Below are 26,161 nucleotides of genomic sequence, written 5' to 3' on the forward strand. Positions count from 1 at the left end.
GCCCTCCGGAGCTGAGCCCATCCTGAGCGGCTCCAGCTCAAATCCCCCACCCGGAGCTGGCGCTGCAGCGGCCCCGAGGGGCTGGGGGGTCCCTGCGGGCGGGGGGGGCTCTGATGTCCCCGCCTGTCCCTGTCCCAGCTCATCCAGTCCATCACCGGCACCTCGGTGTCCCAGAACGTCGTCATCGCCATGTCGGGCATCTCCAAGGTGTTCGTTGGGGAGGTGGTGGAGGAAGGTGAGTGACAGGGGAGAGCCCGGGGTGAGTTCCCTGCTTGGAGCAGGATGAGGAGCAGGTTCTCCGTGGTTCTCCCTTCCAGCAGCAGCTCTGGCTCAGAGCTGGGCCTGCTGAAGCTGCCACAGCCCCTCTGCTCCCCCAGTGCTGCTCAGCAGAGGAGCTGGGCTGGCAGCTCTGGGCCTCAGCCCCAGGGTGAGGATCTCAGCACTGCAGGGACAGAGGGGCTCCCTGAGCACCAAACCTGCCCCAGGCTTCCCTTGTGGGACAGGAGCTGAGCCAGGGGGGGATCCCAGCCCAGCCAGCCCCAGGGCTCCAGAGCTGCACTGCCTGAGGGGTTCAGAAGCTTTCTGTCCTGCCTGCTGCCCTGGGACTGCTGGCAGGGAGAGGAGCAGCTCCATTCCTGCCTCTGAGCTGCAAACCCCAAACACAAACGTTACCTGTTCCTTTCAAAGCTGCAGCAGGGGATGGGCAGAGCTCAGCTGGCCCCTGCCATGCGCTCTGTCTGTCTGTCTGTCTGTCTGTGCAGTGCTGGATGTGTGTGAGAAGTGGGGGGAGCTGCCCCCCCTGCAGCCCAAGCACATGAGGGAGGCCGTCAGGAGGCTCAAGGCACGGGGACAGATCCCCAACTCCAAGTACAAAAAGATCATTTTCCACTGAGAGAGGCTGAGAGGAGCTTCCTGCAGGACCTTCCCACGTGGAATCCTCCCCAGGGCCCCTCTGGGGTGGCCTGGGGGCCTCAAGGATGTTCCTGCTGTCCCTGCCCACGCTGGGCACAGCTGGATGCACCCTCAACCTGGACTTTGGGGTCTCAGCACAGCAGGGAGAGGAAATCCAGGGCCTGCAGAGCATTTCCTGCTGGCCCAGCTGTGCCACCTGTGCCCAGCTGTGTGGCTTTTTTTGTACATTAAACTTATTCTTGTGTTCATAACCTGACTGGGATGTGCTCTTTGTGTGACCCAAGGTGCTCCCAGAGCTGCTCCCAGCCCAGGGCAGGGCTGTGCTGGCAGCTGGAACATCTGAAGTCAGGGTTCAGCTCTGCTTCCAAATCCAGGAGCTGCCCAAAAACCAGCAGTGTTGGGATGGAAGGAGAGGGAAAATCAGGAAAAGAGATCAGAGCCTGGAAGGAGGTTAATGAGTTTAATTCTGCTCCTGGTTCATAGAACCAATAAATGCATCAGTGGAAACAAACTGCAGCAAAGTTGCAATACTGCCTAAAATTCAAATTGAAATTCAAGTTCAGAGTTGCACATTCCCCCCCCTCCCTTTCCAGGGGCCCTGGAGCTGCTCCTGACCCTGTGAGAGGTGCTGAGGCCACGTGCTGTCCCATGGCACCTGTGCCAGGCAGGATTCCCTGGGCTCTCACTGGAACAGAGGAAGAATCCTTAAATAAGAGGCTCCACAAAGTAAACTTTGATATTTACAATCTGTGGGGACCCAGGAGGTTTTGTCCTCCCACGTGTGTGGGTTTTGGGTTACAGTTCTTTTTACTGGGTCTTCAGAGCAAAAAAAATGCTTGAATTCTTCAACAAAACCCATTGACTGAAGGAGCTGGAGCAAGGAATTTGCTGTAAACACCCTGGCCCCAGCTGTGCTCAGCCTGCACACATGGGAGGAGCTGTGGGACCCTGCAGGCTGGGCAAACCCTTGGCATACCCTTCCCATCTCACACAAAACGTCATGAAAATTTGAAAAAGCAGAAGAGAGAGAGAAACCTCCCATTTTCAAGCAATTAATGAAGAAAAAAGCAGGAACACCGTGGCATTCCACCCCAGGCAGGCAGTGCTCAGAGCTCCCAAAGGGAGAGGGAGCAGCACAAAGGTTTGGTGGAACAAAATCCAAATTCTGCTCGTGGGCAGTTCCCAGTGGTGCTCACAGGGAGCTGCTCCACATGGGCGTGTTCCAGTGATTTCCTTTTGGGATCAGGGCTGGCAGGTGCTTCTGGGGTCCCATCCCAGCCCCTCAGCCCTGCTGAAAGATTCCACCCAGTGCTGAAAACCCCACAGCTCCTTCCTCAGGACCCATGGCTGCTCCTCCTCCTCCTCACTGGGGAACTCAGGCACACAACGCTCTGAGGACAAGGTGCATCCCCAAAAATACCCAGGTCATCACCTGAGACTGAACCAACCTCCCTCACCCCATTCTTTGATAGTAAAAGTTTAAACAGTGCCTTGTAAGGAATTAATCCTGCACCAGTAAAGCCAAACATTGTGGGATTAAGTGGGAATGAACTGGACTAAGTCTCATACACTGCATCCATCTCTACACAAGAATTACTGGTGGGAAAGGGAATCTGAAGGAATTTCTGTACTGTCCTGACCCTGTTCTTGTGGGAATAGTGAGCTGTGTGCCCTCACTGCACAGTGGGATCCCAGCCCTGCTCTCCCAGCAGAGCCCTGACCCTTCTGCCACCCCTGTCCTGTCACTGCCCAGGTGCTGAAGTGACCACCCTGCTCCTGCCTTGGCCCCTGGTGAGCACAGCTGGCCAAGAACACAACAAGAAAGGGTGAAAGAAGCAGAACCCCCAGCATGGACCATCTCAAGAAGTCACCACAAAAGCTGGAGGCTGAAAGCCACCCAGAGATGAGGAGACATGGGGTGTCCCCCCAAAATCTGACCTGGTCTTGGTGGGCTGACCATGCCCTGGCTCCGTGCAGCACTCCCAGGCCAGAGCAGAGCAAACTCCTCCTCATTCCCTGCATTTCTCTCAGCCAGGCCCCTCTGTCCCTCCCTCTGCCCAGTCTCTGCAGTCACAGCTGGTTTCAGTCCTGGACTTGGACCCGTTTGGCAGCGAAATGACCAAACCTGCCCTGCTGGTGCTGGTGCCCTGGCCCTGGCAGTGTCAGAGCTGGAACAGGGGGTTGTACTTCCTGATCTCCTGCAGAAGGCGAGCCTTGTCCATGTTGGCTTCTGCCAGGGCCAGTTTCATGGTCTGGAGCTCCCTCTGCAACTCTGGCACTTGCTTGAGCTGCAGGAGACAAGCAGAGAACAAGGCAGGAGTCTTCAAGGTGCACAGTGAGCTGCTCCAAGGAAAACCACAGCAGGAGCTCTTGGGATCAATTACACAGTGAGACACAACCACTGACAGAAATTCTCTTTTTGGGAACATCTCAATTCCTGTTTTTCCAACAAGCAACTGGACACAGTGGGGAAGATGGAGCCAATCAGAAAACAACCCCCAAGCAGATTCTGAAAGGGAACAAGTGAGTTCATGCTGGGCAACGTGCCCTCACTCCTCAAAACACTCATGGGAGGAGGCACAGGCTGCTCCTCGGGGCACTCCCTTCCTGCAGCTCACCACACCTGCCCAGCACTGCAAACACACCAAGGCAAAAGAGAATTTCCAGCTCTCTGTTGTCCAGGCAGCAGTGACTCACCTGCAGCCCACGTGCTCCTGCTGCTGGGGCTGGTGAGACAGACTCTGATGGGGCCTTCTGCTCCTCAGGGACTGACACAGCTTTTTCCTGTTTCACTGAGTCCTTCCCCTGGGGAGCTGGAAAGCAACAGAACCCACTCAGGTGTGGACATTCACACAACAGGGCTCTCAGAACAAAAAAAAATAACTTTAATTAATTTCTTTCCTTTTTTCTTCCCCCTCTTGTTACACAGGGGAAATAAAATTGTCTTTCCCCTTTTAAAATGGAGAAACTAAAAGGTAATAATGGATCCTGTCTGTGTGTGCTGAAGGAAACACCAGACAAAGAATTCTGAGAGCAGGGAACAGAGGCAGGGACTGCTCCCATAGCAGGAAACACACACAGGGACTGCTCCCACCTCAGAGCCCATCCTTCCCAGCAGCAACCAGCACATCCCAGTCTCCTCCAGCACAGCCTGGGGGTGCAGAGGGACAACAAAACCAGAGGTAACTCACCTGTGAGATAGAAGACACCGTCATCCCTGCGCCTCACCACGATGTGATCCATTGCCAAGGTGATGGGGACAGGGCCAGGGGAGGTGGGGTACACTGGGGGGGTGTCATCCTGGAGGAACATGAAGCAGAGAAGGGATGAGGAGCTGTGACAGCTCTTGGAAGGATTTCCCTTTCCTGCAGCCTCCTCAGGAGCAGCGTTCCTGACCAGCAGCACTGGGTGAGTCCACCCCAGGGAAAGGCCTGGCTTCATGTACAGGGTGCACAGGTACAAACTCCCCTCGTGTTCCTTATTCATCCCTAGGTTTGGTTTTGCTTTTAGAAGCAAAACCAAACAGTCTCAGGAGAAGAGAAGCTCTACAGAGGCCCCCAGCATTCCCACAGCCCTTCCCAAGTGCAATCCCTCAAGTGAGCCCTGCCCTGGGGGGAATCTCTCACCTTCAACGTGATTTTGGCATCCACCACCTCTATCTCCATGGGGATGACCTCAGGGATGATTTCATCCTCCAGGAAGGGTCCCAGGCTGGCGAGGCAGGAGGTGCAGAGCTCGGTGGCCGGGCTGTGCAGCAGCAGCTGCAGGAAGCCGTTGCGCTCAGCCAGGGGCGAGAGAGCGGCCGCGCGCGGCCCCGACTGCAGGCGCAGGGACACCTCGGGCTGGGGCTGCCTGGGCTCAGGGCTCACAGCCTTCCCCTCTCCTGGGTCTCCTAGAGCTGGGGCAGAGAGATCTCGCTGCACAACGGGGCCTGTGATCAGATATCAGCTCAGAAAGGGCACCGTGCAAAGCCCGGCTCTGCCCAAAAGCAGCCGAGTGACCTCGGTCTGACATCACCCCTCACAGCAGAGAAATCCCAGTTTTGAAGGACTGAGAGGCCACATCACTGAACTGGCACTGAGCTGGACCATTTAAGGTCCCAGGCACATCCCTCTCTCAGCACACTTTAAAACTGGGCCCTGTTTTGCATGTGCAGGACCTGGCCCAGTGCCCCACTCACTCTCCAGAGTGCCCCAACTCTGCCTCCACAGCTGAGCCAGTGCCCTGGTTCACTCTCCAGAGCTGACCAGCCTGGGAATTGCTCACACTTCCACTTCAGCTTTGGTACTGGAGCTGCTTTTGGTTTTGTTTGGGTTACATTTTTTGGGTATTGGGGGTATAGTTGATTGTTTTAAGGTTTGGCTTGGTTTTTTTTAAGTTCAAATTTAGGGGAAGTACTTTAGAATGAAAGCATTTTTCTCAGAGCAGGAATAACTTCATGGTTTCCCTAGACAGCTTTATTCACTCTTTTAATTCATTTCATGCATCCTCAGCAATTTAAAAAATCCTAATTGATGATTACTAGGCACCACAGAGCCTGTGTAGGCACTTGGGAAACATCTTTCAAATTCCAGATCTGAACCCTCACAGATGAGTTGTGTTCAATCCTAACCACCCCAAACACTGAGGCCCCGGTAAATGGAATATTCCCTGGGGGAGGCTGGTATAAAAGCCAGTTCTGCAGCTGAATCCCAGAGCAGCATCTTACCCACGTAGCCACGCAGGAACTGCCACATGCCAACGTTGTTCAGCTGCTCTGGAACCACCTTCATCACTTGTAAAGCCACAGACAAATCATCTCCTTGGACTTCTATTGCACAGTTCACATCACTCATCTTCAACACGAGGACAGACACCTGAAACAGCCACCAGGAGCTCATTGGTTACAGCAAACACCTCCAGAGCCCCTCAGGGACAGAATCCCAGTGCCAGGCACTGACCAGCTGCAGACTGGGGTCTTCACTCTGGGACGTGGAGCTGTTCACCTCAGGGGACACTCCACCCTCGTCCTCTGCCACCAGGCTGCTTCTGCTGCCCGTGTCATTGTGGGCCTGGGGAAGCTGCCCCGAAGAAAGGGGGTCCAGGCTGGGTTCTGAAATGGAAGTAACAACAACTCAATTCCATTTCTTTTTCTGGAAGTCCTGATATCAGCATCTGCCTGAATCTCTGGCCTCTCTGGAGGTACCATCCTCTGGAGATCCATCTCTCTCCAGCTTCTCAGATGAGCTTAAGCCACACAAGGTTGAAGTGAAAGATGTTCAGAGTGCCCAGTATCCAACCAGCCCTTCCTAAATGCTCTGTGCCACCCACCACCAGCACATCACAGCCCCTGCAGCCCTCAGGACACCACTGGGATGTGCAGGGTCACCCCACACTGATTTACCCTCCTCATCACAAAGAAAAGGCACCTACAAAAGCAGAAAGAACCACTGTGAGGCAACTCTTTAAGACCTTCAAAAACAAGGAGCAGCAAAAGTGATTCCAGAGGAACACAGCATGGATGAGCTGCCTGTGGCACAAAGCATCACCCCTGTGAGATGAGGGTGGGCACAGAAAAGCCAAGGGCGTTACCAGAGTCTGTGAGCATCACGAAGCCATCACTGCCATCACTGTCCACAGACAGCCCGTCCTCAGGGCCACTCCCATCCACGGATGTGGTGTCAAAGGAATGCTGGGATGAGGTTCTCTTCATGGAGAAGAAACGCATCCGGCCGCTGCCTGCCCCGCCCGGGGTCAGCGCTCCCTCCTCTGCTTTGGGCACAGAATCCCTACAGAAAAACCCAACAGAAACCAGTGATAAAGGCAGGCAGCTGAGCCTGCAGATTATCTGAGTGTTGGGCTGGTCTCTGACCACTTGCAAGTCACACTTGAGTACCCTCAGAACAGCCCCAGAGGTGAACACTTAACCCATCTCCAACCCAGATACAAAGGACAGAAAGGGAGGAGCTCTGTGTCCCCTCCTGCAGCTCAGCAGCCTGGCCTGCTCACCTGGCCGGGGGCAGGGACAGCATCCTCTGCATGGTGGAGGTCATCTTGTCCCTGCTCAGGCTCAGGGCGTCCTTGGTGAGGGACATGGCCTCCTTGGTGAGGTCCATGGTGGCGTGCAGAGCTTCCTTCGTGGCGTCCTTGGTGATGTGCAGTGCACTGGAGAGCTCCACCTCGATGCTCCGCAGTGGGACGAGCTCGGCCTGGCCATTGAGGGCAACTCTGCCCGAGGGCTGCGTGTCCGAGGCTGGGCTGGAAGGGAGAGCAGGGGGGCTCTGAGGGTGCCTGCTGGTCTCTGCTGGTCTTTCTGCAACCAGGGCTTCCACAGCTTCGTGTGCTTCCTCTATCAAGGCTTTCTCCTCTGCGCCCTTACCGCGGGGAGCTGCGCTCAGGGCTCCGTCGCTCGCGGACCTCGGGAGCCTCTCCTGCGGGACACTGGCACCAGTGTCCTGGATCCCACTGTCCTCTGGGAGCTCTGAGGTGCTGCCCAAGCCCTTCTCCGAACTGCTCTCTGATTTCAGCTCTTTCTCTTCAGCTGCCAGCCCCTCCTTGCTGTCTGAGGGTGAGAGCTCGGACTCGATCAGGCTGGTTGTGTCCGAGTCCAGGGATCTGGGCTCCACGACAGACCCCGGGGCAGGGGCCATGAGCAGGGCCACCTCAGCACTGGGGAACATAACTCCCACACAAGCAGACATGGGATCTAAAGGAGACCCAGTCATTTCCTGGGTGTCTTGGGCCAGCTGCTCCTGTAGTGCTTGCAGAACTTCCTTCATCCTGAGCAGCACCAAGTACTGGTAGTGGTTGAGCCGAACTTTGACATGGACAGAGGAGGACATGAGCACGTGGATATCAGCAGAGGCTTCCAGCTCATCACTGTCTACTCCATCATCAACTTCACAGTCAGATTCTCCCAAGACATCCATCGTGTCTGGAGCCTTATAGATATTCCTCAGATCCTGGTCAGTCTTTGATCTTTGACAAACACCATGTTCTCTGGAGAGGTTCTCGTTCTTGGAGTGGTTGCTAAAGCTGGCAGAAGGCTTGATTTTCACCTCGGAGGTGGCCAGCTCCTGTCGTTTAGACATCTGAGCTTGCCCCCACCTCTTGGGCAGGCAGGCCCATATGGAAAGGGGAAAAGGGTCAACAAAGCTAAGGGCTCTGCCCTTGGAGCTTTCAGCCCCCTCAAACCCCAGGGAGAGCTCACTGAAATTCACGGACCACAGATCCTCAGAGGCAGAGGTTTTGTGAGGCAGCTTGTGGTGCTTGTGTGGCCTGTCCTCCACGTGGTAGGCGTGGCGCAGGAACAGGGTGTGCAGGAGGCTGAAGCTGCCCTGCTCCCGGGGGAACGCGGCGTAGCTGGAGTGGAAGAACTCGGAGCCCGCGAATTTCCTGAAGAGGCTCTGCAGGTCCTGGCAGCTGCAGGAGGGAGCGTGGCGGGTGTTGGTGGCTGTCACCTCTGACATGCAAACACACAGGGCCCGTGGCCGGTCCCGGTGGTCTGTGACTTTCTTATCCACGGGGATGCTGAGCTGCAGGGGGAAGGAAGGTGAGAAAGGAATAGCAGAGGTTTATTCTGGATGAGAACTCCAGCAGCACAGACCAAACAAAACCAACACAAGAGGCAGACAGAGCAAAGTCAGAGGAAGGCAGCAGGTTTGTCTCCTCGTTATGGACTCCAGCTATGTCCTGGTCTCATGTTTTTTTCACAGAGAGAATACTGAAGGCTGGGAAAGGAAGGAAAAGAATGGTACCTTCAGCCTGAAGCCATCCAGCCGGACATCCACGTGCTCATCCCGCTTGCCTGAGTCCTCCAGCTTGTAGATGGCTTTGAACTGCTCCAGGCTGCGACACAGATCCAGGCAGAAGAGGTTTATCCAGAGCACACTTGGTGTGTCCAGGGTGAGCATCAGGCCGTTCAGCTGCATGTACAGGTTTGGGCATGGAACTAGAGGGAAACAGATTAATGATAGCAGGAAAGGCCCCTTGGTGCTCTGCAGCTCAGAGCAGAACCTGCACTGGCAGCACCAATGCAGGGGTTTCACCAGCCCTGGGAGACACATCTTGGAAGGGGAGCAGCTGTGGTGCACTCAGAGGAATGAGGTGACCCACTGGGACAGCACCCAGAGCACCCCATGGCCCTGCTGCAGGGCTCTCAGTGAGGCTGAACCCCAGGAACTGAGCAAACAGCAGCTGCTGCAATTCCTTCCTGCAAGCACAGCTCTGCTTCCACATGGTGCACAAACTCCATCCCACCCTCCCACAGACAAAAAAAAAAAGAAATTAGGATGGCAAACATCAGAAAACTAAACAACAATGGACAGAGAATATCTAACAGGGTTAACACATCTAGATCATTGATGACTCTTTAAGAAACTTGTGAAAGAAGGTGCTAACCTTGATTTATTACCTGGAAAGTTCTGATTGTCTGGGAAGTAATATTCTGTGAATTCAATATGGATTGCAGAGACCTGGTCAGGGAGTTTGAAGATTTTTCTACTACAGGAAAGCAAGGTGGATGGTTTCTTACTTTGCTGCCCAGCTGTAGAGACCTGAAAACAGAAGGAAATGCAGTGGTGCTGAACTCAGACTTGGCAAACCCAAGTGCCCCAGTGACCCCACAGTTGCCTGTATTCAATCTGCCTCATTTACACATCAAACATACACTGCTTTCAAGCAAAAACATAATTTTCTTCTACCTGCTGATATTGCCAACTCCTCTCCTTTGAGGGAATTTAGCTCTTTGTGTCTCCTGTCACTGCTAGTAAGAGCTGTGACAAGCAGAATTAGGTGACATGAGCAAACAGAACAGAAATCTGTTACAGCTGTCTGCAAGATCAGCAGCACCTTGGCAAGCCCATCATAGTACCTGGTGCTGCAAAGAGCAAAACCAGCTCTTGGATGGACACAGGGCACATGGATGCAGGGCCTGACCCAGGGCAGAAAGCCTGAGGTCAGACTTACTCCTCCTTTGTCAAAAATCCGCATCCTCACTGACTTCTCAAAGGCATGAAATGTTTTACACTGGGCCTGCCTGATGCTTGGTGTAGGAACAGAGGGCAGAAACCTGTGGTTAAGCAGTTCCCTCTGAACATGAAAACTATCAGCAGTTCACTCTTGGGTTTAAAGTTTTACACACAACATCATAACAGCACTTATGTTCTCCGGGCAGCATTTCGGATGTCGTAGGATTTGCACGATCCTTTCAACCACACCTTGAATAATGTATTGAATCATATAATTTCCTTTCTGGAAGTGCCATTGCCATGTGCAGGCAGTGCTGAGGTCCCTACCTGGTGCACATCCAGGTCATCCACCCTGAGCAGCACGCAGCTGGAGCGCAGCCGGTGCCAGGGCGGGTGCCGCAGCCGCGGGAGGCTCGTGGGGGGAGCCCGGCCCTTCTCTGGGGGGCTCCTCTGGGGGCTCTGGGGAGGCTCTGTGGGGACAGACAGGGTGTTAGCCACCTTCTTTGCACCATCAGCACCAACACCTCTGTGCTTACTGAGCAGAACTAACAGCCCCAGAATTAGAAAGGGATGAACACAGCTGGGCGGGAGAAACACTGAGGACTTTTGAAGGAAGAACACTGTGAAAGGTGAGTCTGTCCTGTGGCAAGAGAACACACTCCTAAGCCAGGTCTTAAGTATGTAATTTCATCCTTGTATCTCATGGAGAAACTCAACAATAATCCACTGCAGCCTGTCCATCCTTGCTGCAGTGCTCTCCCAACCACTTTCCTTTGCCATTATATTTATGATTTTTAGAGTGCTATTGATTCCTGCACCAACAAATCAGACTGCTCAGCTGGGAACAGGCAAATAAAGATTTTGCTGGATGAAGCAAAGTTGGTACCACCTCCTGCTTCACTGGTTTTATCAAATATCTTTACCTGGTTTCCTTTTGAAAGGAGAAAGTGGAGTCCTGGCAAACACAGGGTCTGTTTCTTCATAAAACTTCTCCATCTTGCTTTGAAATTCACTGACCAACTTCTTTGCCCACTGTCCCCGAGTCTCCATTGCTTCACTGTACCTCACCCAATGCTTGCAGGCATCTCCTATAGAAAAGCAAACATCCCAGCTTTAAAAATGCAGTTTCTTTCTTCTAGTCCAGCCTGCAATCATAGAACAGTTCTTTAAACTTCTTTTTTACCCCCCCTCCTCAGGTTGTGAGGCCACAGGCACCCTACCTGCCCTGTGGAAAGGATAATAATCAAAAGCCATCCTCCTGAAGGTCAGCTGGATGGCACCACCCAGCATCCCATGCTTCTGAGCACCTGTGAGGAACAGAGCAGAGGAAACCATGGTCAGCTCTGCAATCTGAGCCCTGATCCAGGAGAATTCAGAAGCACATTGCTCTGACTGCCCCCACTGATTAACTGACACCACAGCCAGGATCAGGGTACCATCTTTAGCAACCTGCACCAAAATCTTGTCCTAGGCCAGGAGAAGAACACCTGAATCAATGGTTTATATGGTAAGAACCAGGCCTGGAAACTCAAAATCCCAAACTGCAAAACCCCAACCCTCTTCCAGCCAGAAAATCACTGCCTTGGCTGTTGTTTTTCCCTCTGGATGTTTTCCTCCCTCCTGACCTGCCTCCCGGGCGTGGCTGTCATCACAGATGTGCAGGTCCAGGCGGGAGATGAGCAGGTGATAGGAGGATTCCTTCATGTCGTGCTTGTCAAAGTACTGCCCGATGCTGCTGGCGTTGGGGCTGGCTCCAAAGGGCTGAGCCCAGGACTGCTGGGCACTGGGAGCAGGGGGGGTAATCTGTGGGAGAGGGACAAGCTCAGTGAGACCTCAGAGAGAGGGAGAACACAGAGGTTACAATGCAATTAATCAACTCATGCAAATCTTCCAGCCCCTAAGGCATCAGTTTATAGGATTGAACTGGGGCTCCCAGGATCTGGATCCTCTCCTGTGTTCTCACCTTTGTCTGTGGCTCTGCCAGCTGCTTGCACTTCTCTTGGAAGATGTTTTAGGATTCCTGGGCAAGAAGGTCCAAGTATTCCCCATCCCTCCTGTGTAACCTCACTACACTATGTGTGCATCCCTACTTCCCTGGAGCTTCCAACTCCAGCAGAAATATTCCTCTTCCCTCATCCTTGACTTGGAAAATGTATTTTATTGGCAATGAATCCCCCTCATCTAGTCACCTCACTGCCTCACAGCAGCCCACAGTCCACATGACACTGACCACAGTTCCCATCAAGGCAAATGCTGTGAATATGGGCCAGATGCCACACAAACATAAACTGCACTTTTCCCTGGCAGACCAGCATCCAAACTCACTCACCTGTACAGACTCTGGTGCCAGGCTTTTCCTCTGCTGAGCAGATTTCTCCATGGCTTCACTCAGAGACTCAGCATATTTCATCATTGCTTTCAGCTGAGAGTCTGTCAGCACCCAGAGCAGGTCATCCAGCAGAAACATCAGCTTGGAGGCCACCACGTTGCAATCTTTGGTCTGAAACAAAAGGAAGGAGTTAGGGACTTCACAAATTGACTCCACAGATAGAGTCTTCCCAAAACACAGAGGCAGAAAGAGGGGAGGCTGCTGTGAAACTCCTCTGAGAGATGGTATCTGGTGCATATCCACAGCACCTCCTCTCAGATGGATAGCAGTCAAAGCCACCTCCTCTTTAAGAGACAAATTGCTCACTGCTTAATTCATTTTTTTTTAAATCATCACATTTCCACTGACAGCTAAAAATCAGGCTGCCAAGCTTTCAGCTCCCAGTAAGGAGATGACAGGTCTCCTTAGGATGTTCAAACAGATTGAAAAACTCACTCCATCCACAAGATCCTCCCCTGGGAAAGAAACTGCTTTGACATTTGCTAAGAACACAGCTGTCTCTGACAGAAAACATGGAGAGATACATCAGTTAGGGCTCAACATTTCTGAAGGGAGAGAAGGGCTGTCGAGGACTGTGGGAGGAAATATGCATCATCTCTGCACCAGGCAGTGAGACCACATCCTGCAAAGCATGGAGAAAACTCTCACCCTTCTCTTGAGAGAGATCTGGATCCTGCCCTGGTTGGTGATGAGTCTCAGAGGAGTGGTGATAGGATCCTGATCACCATTTTCCGTGGCATCTGCCTCTATCCGCAGGGTCTGCCAGGTGAGCTCCTTGAACGTCAGAACCTGCCCAGGAGGGAGGAGAAAAACAGGAAAATCCTGAGATTTTCACAACCTCAAGAAGTCAAAAAACCCCCAAAACACTCCAAAGACACGAAATGAAACAAGGAAAGATCATTTATCACACTTTTGTTCTGTGATGCCAGTACAAAGCCAAGGGCTCACCTCTCCCCTCTGCGGGTCCGTGATGCGGGTGAGGCGCAGGTCGCTCTGCTGCCAGTTGGGGTTGACACTGTAGCCCTGGAGCTGCCACAGCTCAAAAGAAGCATGAAAGGCCTTGGAGTGAATCTTGATGGTGATGGAATTGACAACAATAAACATCCCCTCCACAACCTTCTCAGCAAAGCCATATTCACTGCAAAGAGAAGATCCCCCATGTCACGATGAGAGGCCTGGCAGAGGTAAGGCTCACACAGAGAGGTTTATAAGCAACACCAAAGGCACTTAAACCCTAGAGCAGGGAGGCCAGTGGTGAATCAAGCAGAACAGCAGCCCCCACACCCCAGCAGGAGCTGCAGGGCTCAGGGTCTGACCTCTGTCCAGCAGCAAGAGCGATGGGGGACTGTCCATTGGGCGGCCGAGGCTCCTCACACGTCCTCATCTCCACCTCCACCTTGTCCAGGTACTGCAGAGACACAAAGAGGGAGCCATGAACACCACACCAAGCCTCAAGCCCAGCCCACCAGCCCTGGGGTGAGATTCCAGGGCAGGGAGAACCAACTCTGGAGTCTCAATGCTCCAAGAGTCTCATGTGTCAAAACTCTCGCACCATCAGTGTCTGTGGTTAACCTGAAACCCCAGGAGTGGGAAAACAACCAACAAAAAAACAGGCACAAGGTAGCCCTGGACTTCCCTGAGAGCTCATCTGGCTCCATCCTGCAGTGAAATGAGGGACTCATGGGAGGGTACTTATGGCCCTATGTGCTAAGGGCCTGGAGGATTCAGGTCCCAAGAAAATTTGAGCATTGATGGATTACCATCTCCAGAATTTTTCTCAAGTAGAAGAGATTAAAAAGAGTGAAGAAGAAAAGGAAGAAAAGAAGAAGGGAGAAAGGAAGGAAGGAAGACAAGAGAGGCAACATTACCAGGCAGATTGGGTGTGTTTTCAGCTTTGTCCACTGGATCTGAAATGATAAAGTTGAGGTTATCAGAGTGATCTTCACATTGGAAAATTTCAGAAATTGCAGAAAACCTTCTCAGCCCAAACTTTGAGCCCCATTTCTCTGAGAAATGTCTGCAATGTCTCATTGTATCCAGGTCAAACAGAGACACAGACAAGGGAAAAGACATTCCAGACACCAGATCTACAAACCCAGCTGAGCTTTTGGATCTCATATATCATCAGGAGTAATAGATATTCTGCAGGTCAAATTCTGCTGTGGGGAACATTCCTGGCCTTTAAGAGTTTACAACTAACTGCTGCTGTTACTGGAAGTCACACAAGTCTTTTGAAGACTGTGCACAAACCAAAAAGCTCCATTTTATTTTCATACAGCAACGTTCACTCTGCAGTTCTTGTAGGAGGGAGAACAAATGTTTGTTACTAAACTGAGCAGATCTGACTCTAAAAACAGAGCACATCAGATGAGTAAGACAAGCTCATTTTTACTGTCACTTGGCAGAGCAGAATCATATTTCTTTTATAGAAAGTCTCTTTGATGTCCTTAAAACTTTTGAGTTCATGTAATGCAACAGTGCTTAGTACCACGTGCAATCAAACAACCTGACAGCTTATAACAACTAAAAACCACATTTGTTTTTTGCTCTAAAAAGCACCAGGAGGAAGAATTTGTAAGGGTTCAGTGTGCAAAGTGCAAGTCCATGCACAATCTCAGTGATTCTCCCTGTAAATTGATAACTTCATCCATTCAAAGTTGTCTCTGCTCACCCTGATGGAGGCCTTGTTGCAGTAGACTCGGGTGATGGCGAGCCAGGTGGGCAGCTCCAGAACATTCTGCAGCACCTCCTCATCCAGCTCCAGGTTGGTCAGCTGCCCCTGACCTTTCAGCGTGCTCAGGTTGATTTTGTCTGGAGAGAGATTCTTGGTAAACCTACAAAGGAAGAAAGAGAAAACTCACAAACAGCCCCCAGCAAGGCTGCTGAGGCTGCAGGAGCATTTCAGAGCTATTTTAATACCAGAGTTTGTTTGCTGTTTTGTTCAACCCTTTCTGACATTTTTAAACCCAAGGCAAGTTGGTAGCTCCAGAAAAAAAACCATTTCTACACTTTGACATTTGGAGGATTTTTTTTGTTTCAAACTAAATTCAGGTTAGAGAAACTGAAAATTTCCTTCTAAAGCTCTGGATCCTGGAAACCAGCAAAACTGCCCTAGGACAAAACCAAAGAAAACCAAAGCCAGACTCCAACAGCTCAGCAGTTTTATTGCCCCCATAACTGCCGTGTCAGCGGTGGAAAGTTTAATTCTCTATATTCTTTTCACCCAGGAAAGCAAAAGATCATTAATGATTGACTTTTGTGGCTGTCTCTTTTTAACAGCACCACTGCAGCCCAGCCTGCTCCCTGGCCAAACAGCACCTCTGCTCCCAGAGACTGCCCCAGCTCCCTCCTCTGTTTTCTCTGCTTGAAATTCCTCCTCCCCAGGGCTGCCAGTGTTCACCTCCCCTGTGTGCAGCCCTTCACATCCCTCATGTGCCCACAATTCCAGTGACATGGATGAAACACTTGCAGCAGGACTGCTCAGGAGCAGAGGATCCTGGTGTGAAAGCTCTGCCTTCATCAAAACCAGCGTGGCCCCTCAGGGACCAGAGGAGCCAGTTCAGAGGGCAGCAGATCACAGAGGCTGTACAAGTGTCAGCAACACTTCTCCATGTCAGAGAACCCCTCTGTGGCAGCAAAACCCCTCCTGTCTCCATCAAACTCTCTCCAGTGCAAGAGCTGCCTCCACAGGAGCAGGGGGCTGCATTCCAACGTCACTTGAGGAGTTCCTGCCAGACAACTTTCCCACCACTGAACCCAGGGCTTATTTCACACATTCCTCCACGCCAGTGCTAATTCTCATTCTGCACAGTGGTCCAGGAGGCAGGATGGAAAGAAAGCCCCCATTGTCAGCCTAAGCAGGAGCAGGCTCTGCCCCTGCACCCACAGTGTGGGCACGGCTCTGGGAGGGGCACCAGGGGCTTCTGCAGCAGCCACAGCTCCAGGAGCACAGGAGGAAGGAGAGCCAAACTGCAGCTGCTGCAGGAGCTCAGAGGGTAGCACAAACCTGGCTGAGGCACTGGAGCAGCAGCTGAGCCATCAGCCCAGGGTTCTAGGGGCAAAAGGGCTTTTCCAAACATTTTGTTGGAAGAGAAAGTCTGACAGATGTGTTGAGATGTTGGTGTCAACCAGGGCAGCACACAGCTGTGAGTTTGCCCACTGCTGCCCCACTGCAGACAACTCCTCTAAAATCTAGGAGAAAAGAGTAGGAAAACTCCTGGAGCTACAGCCATGCATTAGCAATCTACAAAGCTACAAATGTATGAAAAATATATAAAAAGCATCATTTCCCCCCATTTAGAGACTTGGCAATATAGAATTATAGGCAACAGGCTGTCCCCTCCCTGCCCTGAGCCACAGAGACACGCTGACAGCTCACACCAAGTTTACACCACCTTCAAACTCATCACTCCCTCTAACCAAAGGCTTCTTGTCTGAACACGCCCAGGGAGGTGGCTGAGGTTAACCTGGCTTCTCAGCATCAGCAGCAAGAAACTGAAAATTGCAGAGTGCGTTCCAACAGCTGCTCCACTGGCAGGGAGCACTGAGAATCTACATGATTTGGGCCTGGAGTCCTGCTGTGAGCACCCCCAAACCCAGACACGGCTGAAAATGAGAGCAAACACCTGCAGAGGCAAGCCAAGAGCACCCTTGTGTTGTGTCAGAGAAGCAGCTCTGCTGAAAGCTGATGTCACCGTGTCTGCCTGGGATTGGACGCTAAGAATAAACCAAACACAACATGCACAGGTAGGTAATACCCAGCACTTAAGCTCAAACCAAACACGGACAGGTAGGTAATACCCAACACTTAAGCTCAAAAGCTGCTGTGGGCAGCGATCAGCTCCCACTGGCTGAGCTTTCTCACACCTGCACTGAAGGATCATCCCTGGGCTGGAGCCTCATCCCAGGATAAGAGTGCTCAGAGGAGAAGCTGCTTTCAGCTGGTAATGCAGAGGAAAAGTACAAGTGTTGCCTATAATTCTATACTGCCAAGTCTCTAAAGGGGGGGAATGATGCTTAAGCTTTTTATATATTTTTCATACATTTGTAGCTTTGTAGATTGCTAATGCATGGCTGCAGCTCCAGTAGTTTTCCTACCCTTTTCCCCTAGATTTTAGAGCAATAAGCTGACCTTCAAAACACATTCCTGAAACATTGTTTAGTCTTATTCCAATGAGGGGACCTACAATACGGAATAATAACAAGTGGGGTAGAGAACCCCTTGGACCAACTCCAAGGGGCTGACCCAGGGGGAGGTTACTGGGGCAACTGAATCTCCTGTAGGATGTACCTGTTAGATACCCTAATTAATCAACATTATAAAATGTAGAAATTCAGTTCTGGGTGTTCCCATCACCAGCAGGACACCTGGAAGCTTCCAAATAAAGGTCAGCTTTTTACTTTACTATTCTAATACAAGGGTTGTTTTTTTCTTTTGATTATAGGCAACACAAGCACATGTCTGAACCAGGGCATCACTTTTCTTTAGTGTGTAGGTGTATCAAAAATACCAGCACACTGTAGAACCAAAGCTGTGAAACAGGACCCAGTCTAGAGTGAGGTATGAAACTTGATCCAGCCAAACCAAGCAACTCTTTATCACCATCTCCAGGGAAAGGCTGCAGAGATCCTGCTGGGCAGGTACCAAACCCACCTCAGTGCTACCAGGCTCCATTAAAGAACCTTTCATGAGGCATTCCACGCACCAAAATGTGCCATTCCACCCCCAAAGCAGAGCTTACAGACCCCACCCCTGATGAGACAACAGAAGCTGGAGGTTCTGGGAAAAAAATAAACCTCAAATGGAAAAATGGAAACATTATTTCTTTTAAACTAGGGCCCAAACTTCTCAGGGTATGCTGCCCATTGTCAACCCCTGCTTTCAGCTGCTGCCCTGCACAGGAATCCCAGACCTTCCACTGGAATAATCTCCACACCTGAGCCACTTCCCCACCCACATGTCACACAGGAGGCCTCAGGTGAGAGCTCCTGAGAACACAAAGCTCACAGGTGCCAGTCTCTGCTGCTTTGGTCAGTGCCAGGGGAGGAAAAACAGCGAGAGCAGAACGTGTCAGATGTTTGCTGGCAGGCTCTCTCCATTCACACTCACCCACAGCAACAGCCTTGGCAGCAGGGGCTGCTGGCTGAGGGAAACCTGAATGAAAATGGTGAAAACGGTGCCTATTGGGAAAACTGACACCAGAGGATATTTGCACTTTTTTTTTTTTTTTCAGCTCCATCAGAAGTCAAGCAGAGCTGAGCCAGTAAACTCACAGGGCAGCACTCCTTTTGAGCCTGCTGGGATTACTCTGACAAAAGTCAAGCCTGAAAATCTATTTGCTCAATCATCAGCTTGACTATATATCAAAACATGATGTCACTATTGAAAACAACTGCCCAGTTCCTCAGCCTGCATATCCAGAGGCCACAAACTCACTGATTGCAAGAGGAATTTGGGTAAATCTGACCACTGGCCCAAAGCCAGGCTAGAATCATAAATAAATTTATGTCCACATTTGTAGCTGTCTCGCCACACTGTCTCCAGCTGAGCAAATGCATGGACAGATAATGTCAGAATACATCTGAAATCATAAAATTCCTCCTCAGATCCCTGTCTCATTACCCTGCTTGCCACATGGATCAGGAACCTTCTTCTCAAATACTCAGTTTCTGCCTCCTCCCTGCAGTCTGCAGCCATCACTGGCTGTTGTGCACAGCCACCACCCCCAGCTCCACACCAGCATTTCTATTAATACCTTTGTCACTCTGGCTATTTTGTGGGAGAACTAATTAGCTGTACATCAGTGACCTTGATTTTGCTTAATGACAAGCAAAATCTCTTGGCAGAATGAAGTGCATGGCTTGTGACACCAGCACAGCTGCAGGGAGCAGCTGGAAAGTCCCTCCAAACACAGGTAAGGCAGAAAGGAGGAACTGATCAGCTCAGTGGGAAACCAGCCCAGGAACCACTGGGGGTTTTGCAAGGGAAGAGATGAGGATTTTCTGCTTGGATTTGGAATACAAATATGTAATTTAATCAATTATGACAGGAATTGGACACTGGGAAAAAAAAACCAACAACTGTATTCTAACCAACACAGATTTGCTCCTTCCCTAAAGTCCTTTCAAGTGCTGCCTGGTCTGATTTTGGACAGGGCATTTAGTGGGATTTCCATCTTCCTTGGGAATATCTTCCACAATCCAGAAATCTCTGTGATGTGACATTTCACCTCAAATTAAAACCTCTTATCTCAGAAGCCATGTAACATGTTCACTAGAACAAAAGGTTCACAACTGCTAAAAAGGAAAGGTGACTTTCCAAATCAGGGCTGCTCTCAAGGAAGGCAGCAGCAGAAGCTTTAAGTGCAGCACACATGACTGAGGATGAACTTAAAAATAATTCTGGAGGAAATAAAACTGGGCAAGTGATCAAAACTTCTGTAAAAAGGGAAAAAAATAGCTGCCTCAAAGACGCACAGGAAGAACTAAAAGCTTTTTCAGGAAGAAAAGCCATTTTACCTCCTCGAATTTTTGGTGTTAGCAGGGACCACCCTGTCTGAGAGCGGGCACAGAGCTGCTCTGCAGACTTGCACAGGAGGAAGAGAAACTCGCTGAATTAGCAGAGGATGGGACTAATTACTGCAGCATGAGATGGAGTTGGTATCACACCCTCTTAGCACAAAGCCTTTTAGAGTTTAAGGGAATCCCATCAACACCAAACTGCCCAATTGTTAAGAAGACAGAAAGCAGCACATTTATAATCATCTCATCACCTGTGCACAGCTCTGTGTACCGCAGATATCCTGGGAGGTAGGAACTCCTTCCCAAGCGGACAATGGGCCTGAGAAATTCACCTTGCTTGGGTTACAGGACAAACAGTTTCCACATAAGGAGGTGCCAGCCCATCCCACACTCCTTATCAGGGTGGATTTAGGCACATCTGGTGTCCCTGTACACACACACCACTGCTGGTGGCTTTCCATTATCAGCTTTCTGTTTTTCCAGGCTTCAGCTGCACTGAATGAAAGGCTGGGCCTCTCAGCCACCCGAAGCCGAACACAAAACATCCTGATAAGTCAGCAGTTGTCTTGGCTCTGCGTTACCTCCTGCAACAGAACAAGGCTAAGGGAAGGCTCAAGAATTCAACTCAGAGTTAAACTCGCAGGAGAAAAATCAGCATTTCCAAGGAGATCAGACAGAACCATGACACAGAGCACAATTCCAGCTCGCTCCTCCCCAAGGCTGCAGCCTCCCTTGGCACCAAGGACGCTTTCTTGTCTCAACAAATGTTTCTCTAGAGTATTCTGAACTTCTCTATTATTCTCTAGAGCATTCTGAAGGCTGAGACACCTTGCTTCACATCTGTCAGCACCTCACTGGGTACTGGGAGCCCTGGAAAACAAACCAGGGCTGAGAGAAGGGCCTCTGCCAGGGGCTGAACTCCACCTTCCCTTTGCTATTTCCAGCTCCTTGCCTGGACACTCAGTAAAGTTTAAATGCCAGCTGCCCCGTGCTCTCAACAAACCTGGAATGCAAACCCTCAGCACTTGCCAGGGAATTTCCCAAACCTAATCCTCAAGCAAATAACAGATGAAAGAAAACTAGAAAGAAACCAAATAAACACAAGCACTACTCCAAAGTTCCACTTCTTCATCCTGCAATCATTTTAGTCTCCAGTGTGCAGAAACAAACAGGTTTTTACCTAATTCTGACTCAACTGAGCAGCTGCAGGGGAGGTAAGGGCTCAGGGAGCCCAGGAGAAATAAGAAAGAAGAGCCCCTTTCCATCAGTGAGGCTGAAGGACTCTGGAGAGGTTGCACAGGGTCGTGCAGGGCTCTGCAAGCCCAGAGCTGCAGCGAAGGAGCTCTGGCCACGTTTTACTCAAGTGTAATTCACCCCTGCTGCAATAAGAGTCTATTTAGCATTCCAGAAACAGCACACATGTGTCTGGAGCCAAGGAGAAGTGACTGGAAACACTTTGCACCCAGCAGCTCCATAAAACTGATCCCTTGGTTCTCCCAGCGAAGTGCAGCACAGCCACCATGACTTTGCAAGGGAACACTTCAGACTCTGTGAAGGGAAAATGCCACGTCCTGTCTGTGCCCACTCCCTTTTTCCCAGCCTGTCTTGAACAAAGAAGAGGCAAATCTGTGTTTCTTTACCCATAATAGCTTGGGGTTCTGCCTTGCCATCAATAATTCTGCTACATTAAAATTTTTAAGAGTAAAAGAAGCCATCAAAATGTACCAGGAAAATAAGGTATTTCCAAATTCAAACACTGAGTAGAGGGTTTACATCCAGCCTTACATGCTTGGCTGGGCACAGCATGTAAGAACTCAGAGACAAGCTCATCACCAGGGGTTTGGTGCTGCACCAGCAGCAGCTGCTGGGACCTGGCAGAGCTCCTTCCTCACAAACTGCCTCATAAAGTCCTGCCACAAACTGCTTCATGCTCTGGATCCACCCTGGGCACTGGGGCACCCAAGGAACCATCACCTGGACAAAGAGCACTGTGCTGAACTGCCGGAGCAGGACATGTGCAGATGGAAAAATAACAGTTTCTATCAGCCTTTAACAGCTGGCAGCTCTGTGGTTTCATGTACTTCCCATTGCTGCAACAGCTATTTTAGGCAAATGATCATCTTAGAGATCATCACAGAAATTTCCCTGATCACCAAAGGAGGATATTCAAGCAGCTAAAGCCAGAATTGCAAAGCTGGTCAGAGGTTTTGCTGCCTAAATCACTTGAGATTCTGCAGCTTCCCCAGGCCATTCCCAGATGCAGTTTCCTTGCTTTCTTCCTTACCCACCACGCTCACTAAATTGCTTCCAGGTACTTTATAATCAAGGTCAGGAAACTGGGAGAAGCCTGGAGGGTTGGTAGGAAGCAAATCTCTCTTATTGGTGGTAGATTTCCTGGCTCTGAGGGTGTCCCACAGCCCTCAGGAGCTGCGTGTGCCATCCTGTGACTGCAGCAAGGGCACAGCTGCAGCGCAGTGCTCCAGCACGCAGCGATGCTGCAAAACACTTCAGGGCAAGGGAGAGCAAACAGAGCAGGAATTCAGGGTCTGTTCCCTTATAGCAGCACCCAGACTGCAGCACTTGGGCAAGAAATCTAAGCTGAGGAGGGAAAGCATTCTTTAGACTCAGGGAGTTCCCCACACTCCCATGCTGGGCAAAGGCAGAGCTGGTGACATGGCCTGACTTGCCTGGTGCAAGCCACAGAGCCCATTCCAATGATTCCTGAATGGCACAGAACAAATCCCATCTTCTTGGTGGAAGAACTGCTTTATCTCATCTGCCCACCTTTTCTGAGGGGAAGGATGGTTGCCCCTGAGACAGCACATCCAATTTCTGCCATCCTGACCCCGGGGAGTCTCTCACCCCCTAGCAGGATGACCACGGCTGCAAAGGCCTTTCTCTGCCCTGCCTCAGCCTGAGTGCAGGTCTCTGATGGTGGGGATGGACAGGGAGGAGTCACAGCCCTGAGCAAGGAGCCCCAGAGGCCAGGTGCAGAACAGGCAAGGCTCATACACAGAGCAGTGCTGGGTCTGGGAGCCAGATCTCAGCTCCTTGTGGTGGCACAGAAGCAGCACAACTGCATGGAAGGGATAATGCCAAAGGCATCTCCAGGGCCAGGAAGGGATTCTGAGATGCTCACATCCAAGCTAGGAAACAACAGCCCCCAGGAGCCCACGTGCTCCCAGCTCAGCACATGCTGCTACACCCACATGTTCAGGTCTAGAACAAACTACAGCCACGCCATGAGCCTCCCTGGCCTTCACTTACCCATCAGCTGCAAATGAGAGAGGGCAGGAGTCAAGGCAACCTCACCTGGAAAAAGGGATGCAAGGCCTAATCCCTGGAGTGGAGAGGCTCTCCTCCATTCCTCCTCCACTGAGGTGCAGCACCATCTATGAGGAGCTACACGATGCTGCTTCTCCTGGCTGAGTACCTGACCTGCCCTGATAAGCACCTCAGTGTTGCACCCTGCACATGACGCTCCCTAACAGTATTTTAATTTTGTTTCTAAATCCTATATCTCACTTACCTGAAAAGGTGGCTCCATCCTGTGCTGAGGACAGTTTGCCAAATCCACACTCTGCTATCCACTCATTTCTGTGCTGCACCTGTTACACATCTGCCTGCAGCGGTGATACATGTTCGGCACTCTCCTCTGCAAACAGGTCTCGTTTCCCAGACAGGTTTTCCTCTCTGGTAACTGTAACCTCTCTGGTTCCTCTCAGCAACCTCTGCTGTTGTTAACTCCTCTCTCATTTCTCCTCTGCTCCCTTTTCACCCCGCTCTCAGAGGTTCCCAAAGTTACTCCTCAGCTGCAGTTCTCTGGGGTTTCTGTCACAGTAAGACGCATTTATGGTCTGCCCTGTGTTCAGATCTGCCCCCAAACCCCAGTCCAGCTGCTCCTCTGCTGACACCAGCTTTTATTTCTTCCCAGCAGGACTGCACGTTGCATTTCCTCTGGAAGCCATGTCTGCTGTGCCTGTTACTCCACAAGCTCACAAGCTTCAACACGTGTCCCAAAAGAAAACGTCACAAAGCAGCTGTTCTAGGCAGCAGGGGATAAACCTCTCCAAGGAAATTAAATAAAAGCCATTTTGGCAAGGATTCCCGCTGCAGTGCTGAGAACCCAAATCCCAAAGTGGCACATGAAGTTGAGGCAGTTGGGCTTGTGGATAAACAGGGCCTTTGTCACACCCTGAGAACGCGGATCTGCTGCGGCTACGCCAACACTGCTTGGAACAAAAAAAAAGACAAGGAGAAGAAGCTCCTTTCAAATAAGGCCGGGAAGAGGTAAAGGCAGCTCACTGATTTTATTTCAAAGCATTAGATGTGCTTCCATGGATAATTACAGGCTGGGGAGCACAACCATGATCAGAGCCATCAGCCAATGCCCAGGCAGCTCTGGGGGAGCCCCTGATGCTGGGCTCCACACACTCCCCAGCACTGCAGCCCTGTGCCCGCCTGGAAGCAGCAAGAACTGAAACCACCTCATCTGTTTGCTTTTCCAAGCTAAATATAGGACAAAGGAGTGAAAGGCACAGATGGCGAAAGCTCTGCAAGTTTTTAGGTTCTCCTGCTCTAGGAATCGAAGCTGCTGAAGCACAACACAAGGCTGAGCCTTCTCAAATACCTTCAAAACTGGGCAAAGCCCGGCTGTACCAAACCCTGCTGAGACCATCACGGCCACTCATGTGATGGGGGATCACAGGAACAGTCAGGTGAAACACCTCACTCACATTTCCCTGATCCAGCTGCCTCTCCCTGCCGCTTTCTTGCAAATTTCCACACGGAAGAGGGACAAAAAACACATCCCTGTGCAGAAAGGACTCCGAGCGGAGACACAACAAAAAGAACAAGGAATTATTTCACATGCAAATGTGAGCAGAATATAAAGGCAGATTAATGATTCAGTAGCAAAATTCTTCCAGGCAAACGAGTGTGGCTGAAAGAAAACCCAAAGGGAGGGTGAAGATGAGGTATTTGGATGAAACAAAACTGAAACAAAAAGAATTAATCTTTTTTACACACCATTAAATTGGGTTCAAATTTCATTTCTGCAAAGATCCACAATCCTTGTTCAAGTGAGGGGCAGAATCAGATCAATCAGCCAAACAAGAAAGTCCAGCTAGGAGGAAAACAGGCAGAGATGCTGAATTTTGGGACTCCTTGTTCTCCTTGGAACCCCCCAAAGGATACACAGGTGAACACTAAGAACTGGCCAAATCAGAGGGAAAAAGGGGCTCTTTGGGTAAGAATATGCTGTAGCAGTGGTAAGGAGAGACCGATACACAAAATTAAGCAAAAGCACCAGCAAAACTGTATTTATGTAAAGAAGGAGACTGTCCATAAGAACAACACCTACAGGAACAGCACCCAGCTCTGTTTTACCTTCTATCAAAAACTGCTCTCACCCACCTCTCCATGCTACAAAATACTTCAATGCCTCCTTAACAAGAGGCTGAATCTGTGCTGACCACAACACACCTATGTGAGGTGAATGAGACAGAAAGCTCAGAAACTTGGGATGTCAGAAATCCATTGAAGCAGCCCCCAGAGCAGCTCCATCACTCCTCCTTCGGGACAGTGCTGAGAGAGCCTGAGCATGGAGAACTGGGGACTCCAAGACAGACCCTGCCCTGCCCGCTCGGGGTGTGTGGGGATGGTCTGGGGCTCCAGACACCCCCAGGATCCACCTCAGAGGGCTGGGATTCATGGATCACACCAGCCCTGACCCCACACAGGTCACTACAGACCCCTCACTGTGCACCTGAGCGTGTCCAGCAGCAGGGATGGAAAGGACCTGCTCAGAAAGCAGAGAGGACAAGCGCTGTGCAGTGCTGTGGCCTCGCCTGCACCCTCACAGGCACGGCACCTTTCTGGTCACGCTGCCCTGACCCCGCAGCGATGCGGGATCGTGCCCGCATAAGATAACACAGGCATGAGATAACACAGGCAGCTTTTTTTCTCGCCGTGAAGGGAAACTGAGGCACAGCTATGTGCCGGGGGCCCGCCCCGAGCAGCCGCGGCCGCAGCTGCATTTCCCGGCAGAGCCTCACGCCGGGAGCACCGGCTTTTCCCCAACGCCCCTCGGATGAACTTCACTGAAAATGACGGAATACAACGGCAACACCCCGCTAGAGCTCGTGTTCCCCTCTCGCCTCCCGAACTTCCACTGCCGCCGCCCGCGGCCCAGGGCCGGCACCGACAACGGGTGGGAGGGCTCCGACCCCCGGAGGGCCACGCCGGGCAGGCTGGGCCCACTGCCCCCCGACACCACAGTGCCCACGGCCCTCGGACAGCCCCTGACCCTCGGACAGCCCCTCCGGCCCGGCAGCTCCACGGCCCGAACGGGCGCTCAGCCCCCCCGGCCCGGCCGCCCCGCACCCGCGCC

General features: G+C 51.4%; 1 protein-coding gene and 1 long non-coding RNA gene across 2 annotated transcripts; one reads left to right on the forward strand and one right to left on the reverse strand.

Annotated features, from left to right (window-relative positions):
* Positions 1–116: 116 nt before the first annotated feature.
* On the forward strand, positions 117–1,163 carry LOC102039726. Its single transcript, XR_001335678.2, has 2 exons — positions 117–235; positions 762–1,163. It is a non-coding gene; the product is annotated as an uncharacterized LOC102039726 (long non-coding RNA).
* A 195-nt stretch (positions 1,164–1,358) lies between these two features.
* UHRF1BP1 (UHRF1 binding protein 1) lies at positions 1,359–15,079 on the reverse strand. The gene is made up of 20 exons (XM_031063556.1): positions 14,921–15,079; positions 14,118–14,156; positions 13,566–13,657; positions 13,198–13,387; positions 12,898–13,038; positions 12,190–12,360; positions 11,486–11,663; positions 11,081–11,167; positions 10,784–10,948; positions 10,188–10,330; positions 9,305–9,446; positions 8,649–8,842; positions 6,901–8,426; positions 6,484–6,680; positions 5,853–6,004; positions 5,621–5,768; positions 4,539–4,810; positions 4,104–4,212; positions 3,610–3,725; positions 1,359–3,200 (listed from the first exon to the last, which is right to left on the reverse strand). The coding sequence occupies exons 3-20, from the start codon at positions 13,631–13,633 to the stop codon at positions 3,075–3,077; spliced, it is 4,125 nt and encodes a 1,374-aa protein (XP_030919416.1). The 5' UTR covers positions 13,634–13,657; positions 14,118–14,156; positions 14,921–15,079; the 3' UTR covers positions 1,359–3,074.
* Positions 15,080–26,161: the final 11,082 nt, after the last annotated feature.

Source organism: Geospiza fortis, unplaced genomic scaffold, assembly GCF_000277835.1.
Source record: "Geospiza fortis unplaced genomic scaffold, GeoFor_1.0 scaffold14, whole genome shotgun sequence".
NCBI classification, from domain to species: domain Eukaryota; kingdom Metazoa; phylum Chordata; class Aves; order Passeriformes; family Thraupidae; genus Geospiza; species Geospiza fortis.

Excerpts from the sequence above, each read along its gene's own strand:
- UHRF1BP1 (XM_031063556.1), bottom strand. The coding sequence starts at position 13,633 with ATGAGGACGTGTGAGGAGCCTCGGCCGCCCAATGGACAGTCCCCCATC. Across the intron at positions 6,005-6,483 it reads CGTGATGCTCACAGACTCTG|AACCCAGCCTGGACCCCCTT; the intron begins GTAACGCCCTTG and ends CTTCCATTTCAG. Across the intron at positions 4,213-4,538 it reads ATGCCAAAATCACGTTGAAG|GATGACACCCCCCCAGTGTA; the intron begins GTGAGAGATTCC and ends ATGTTCCTCCAG.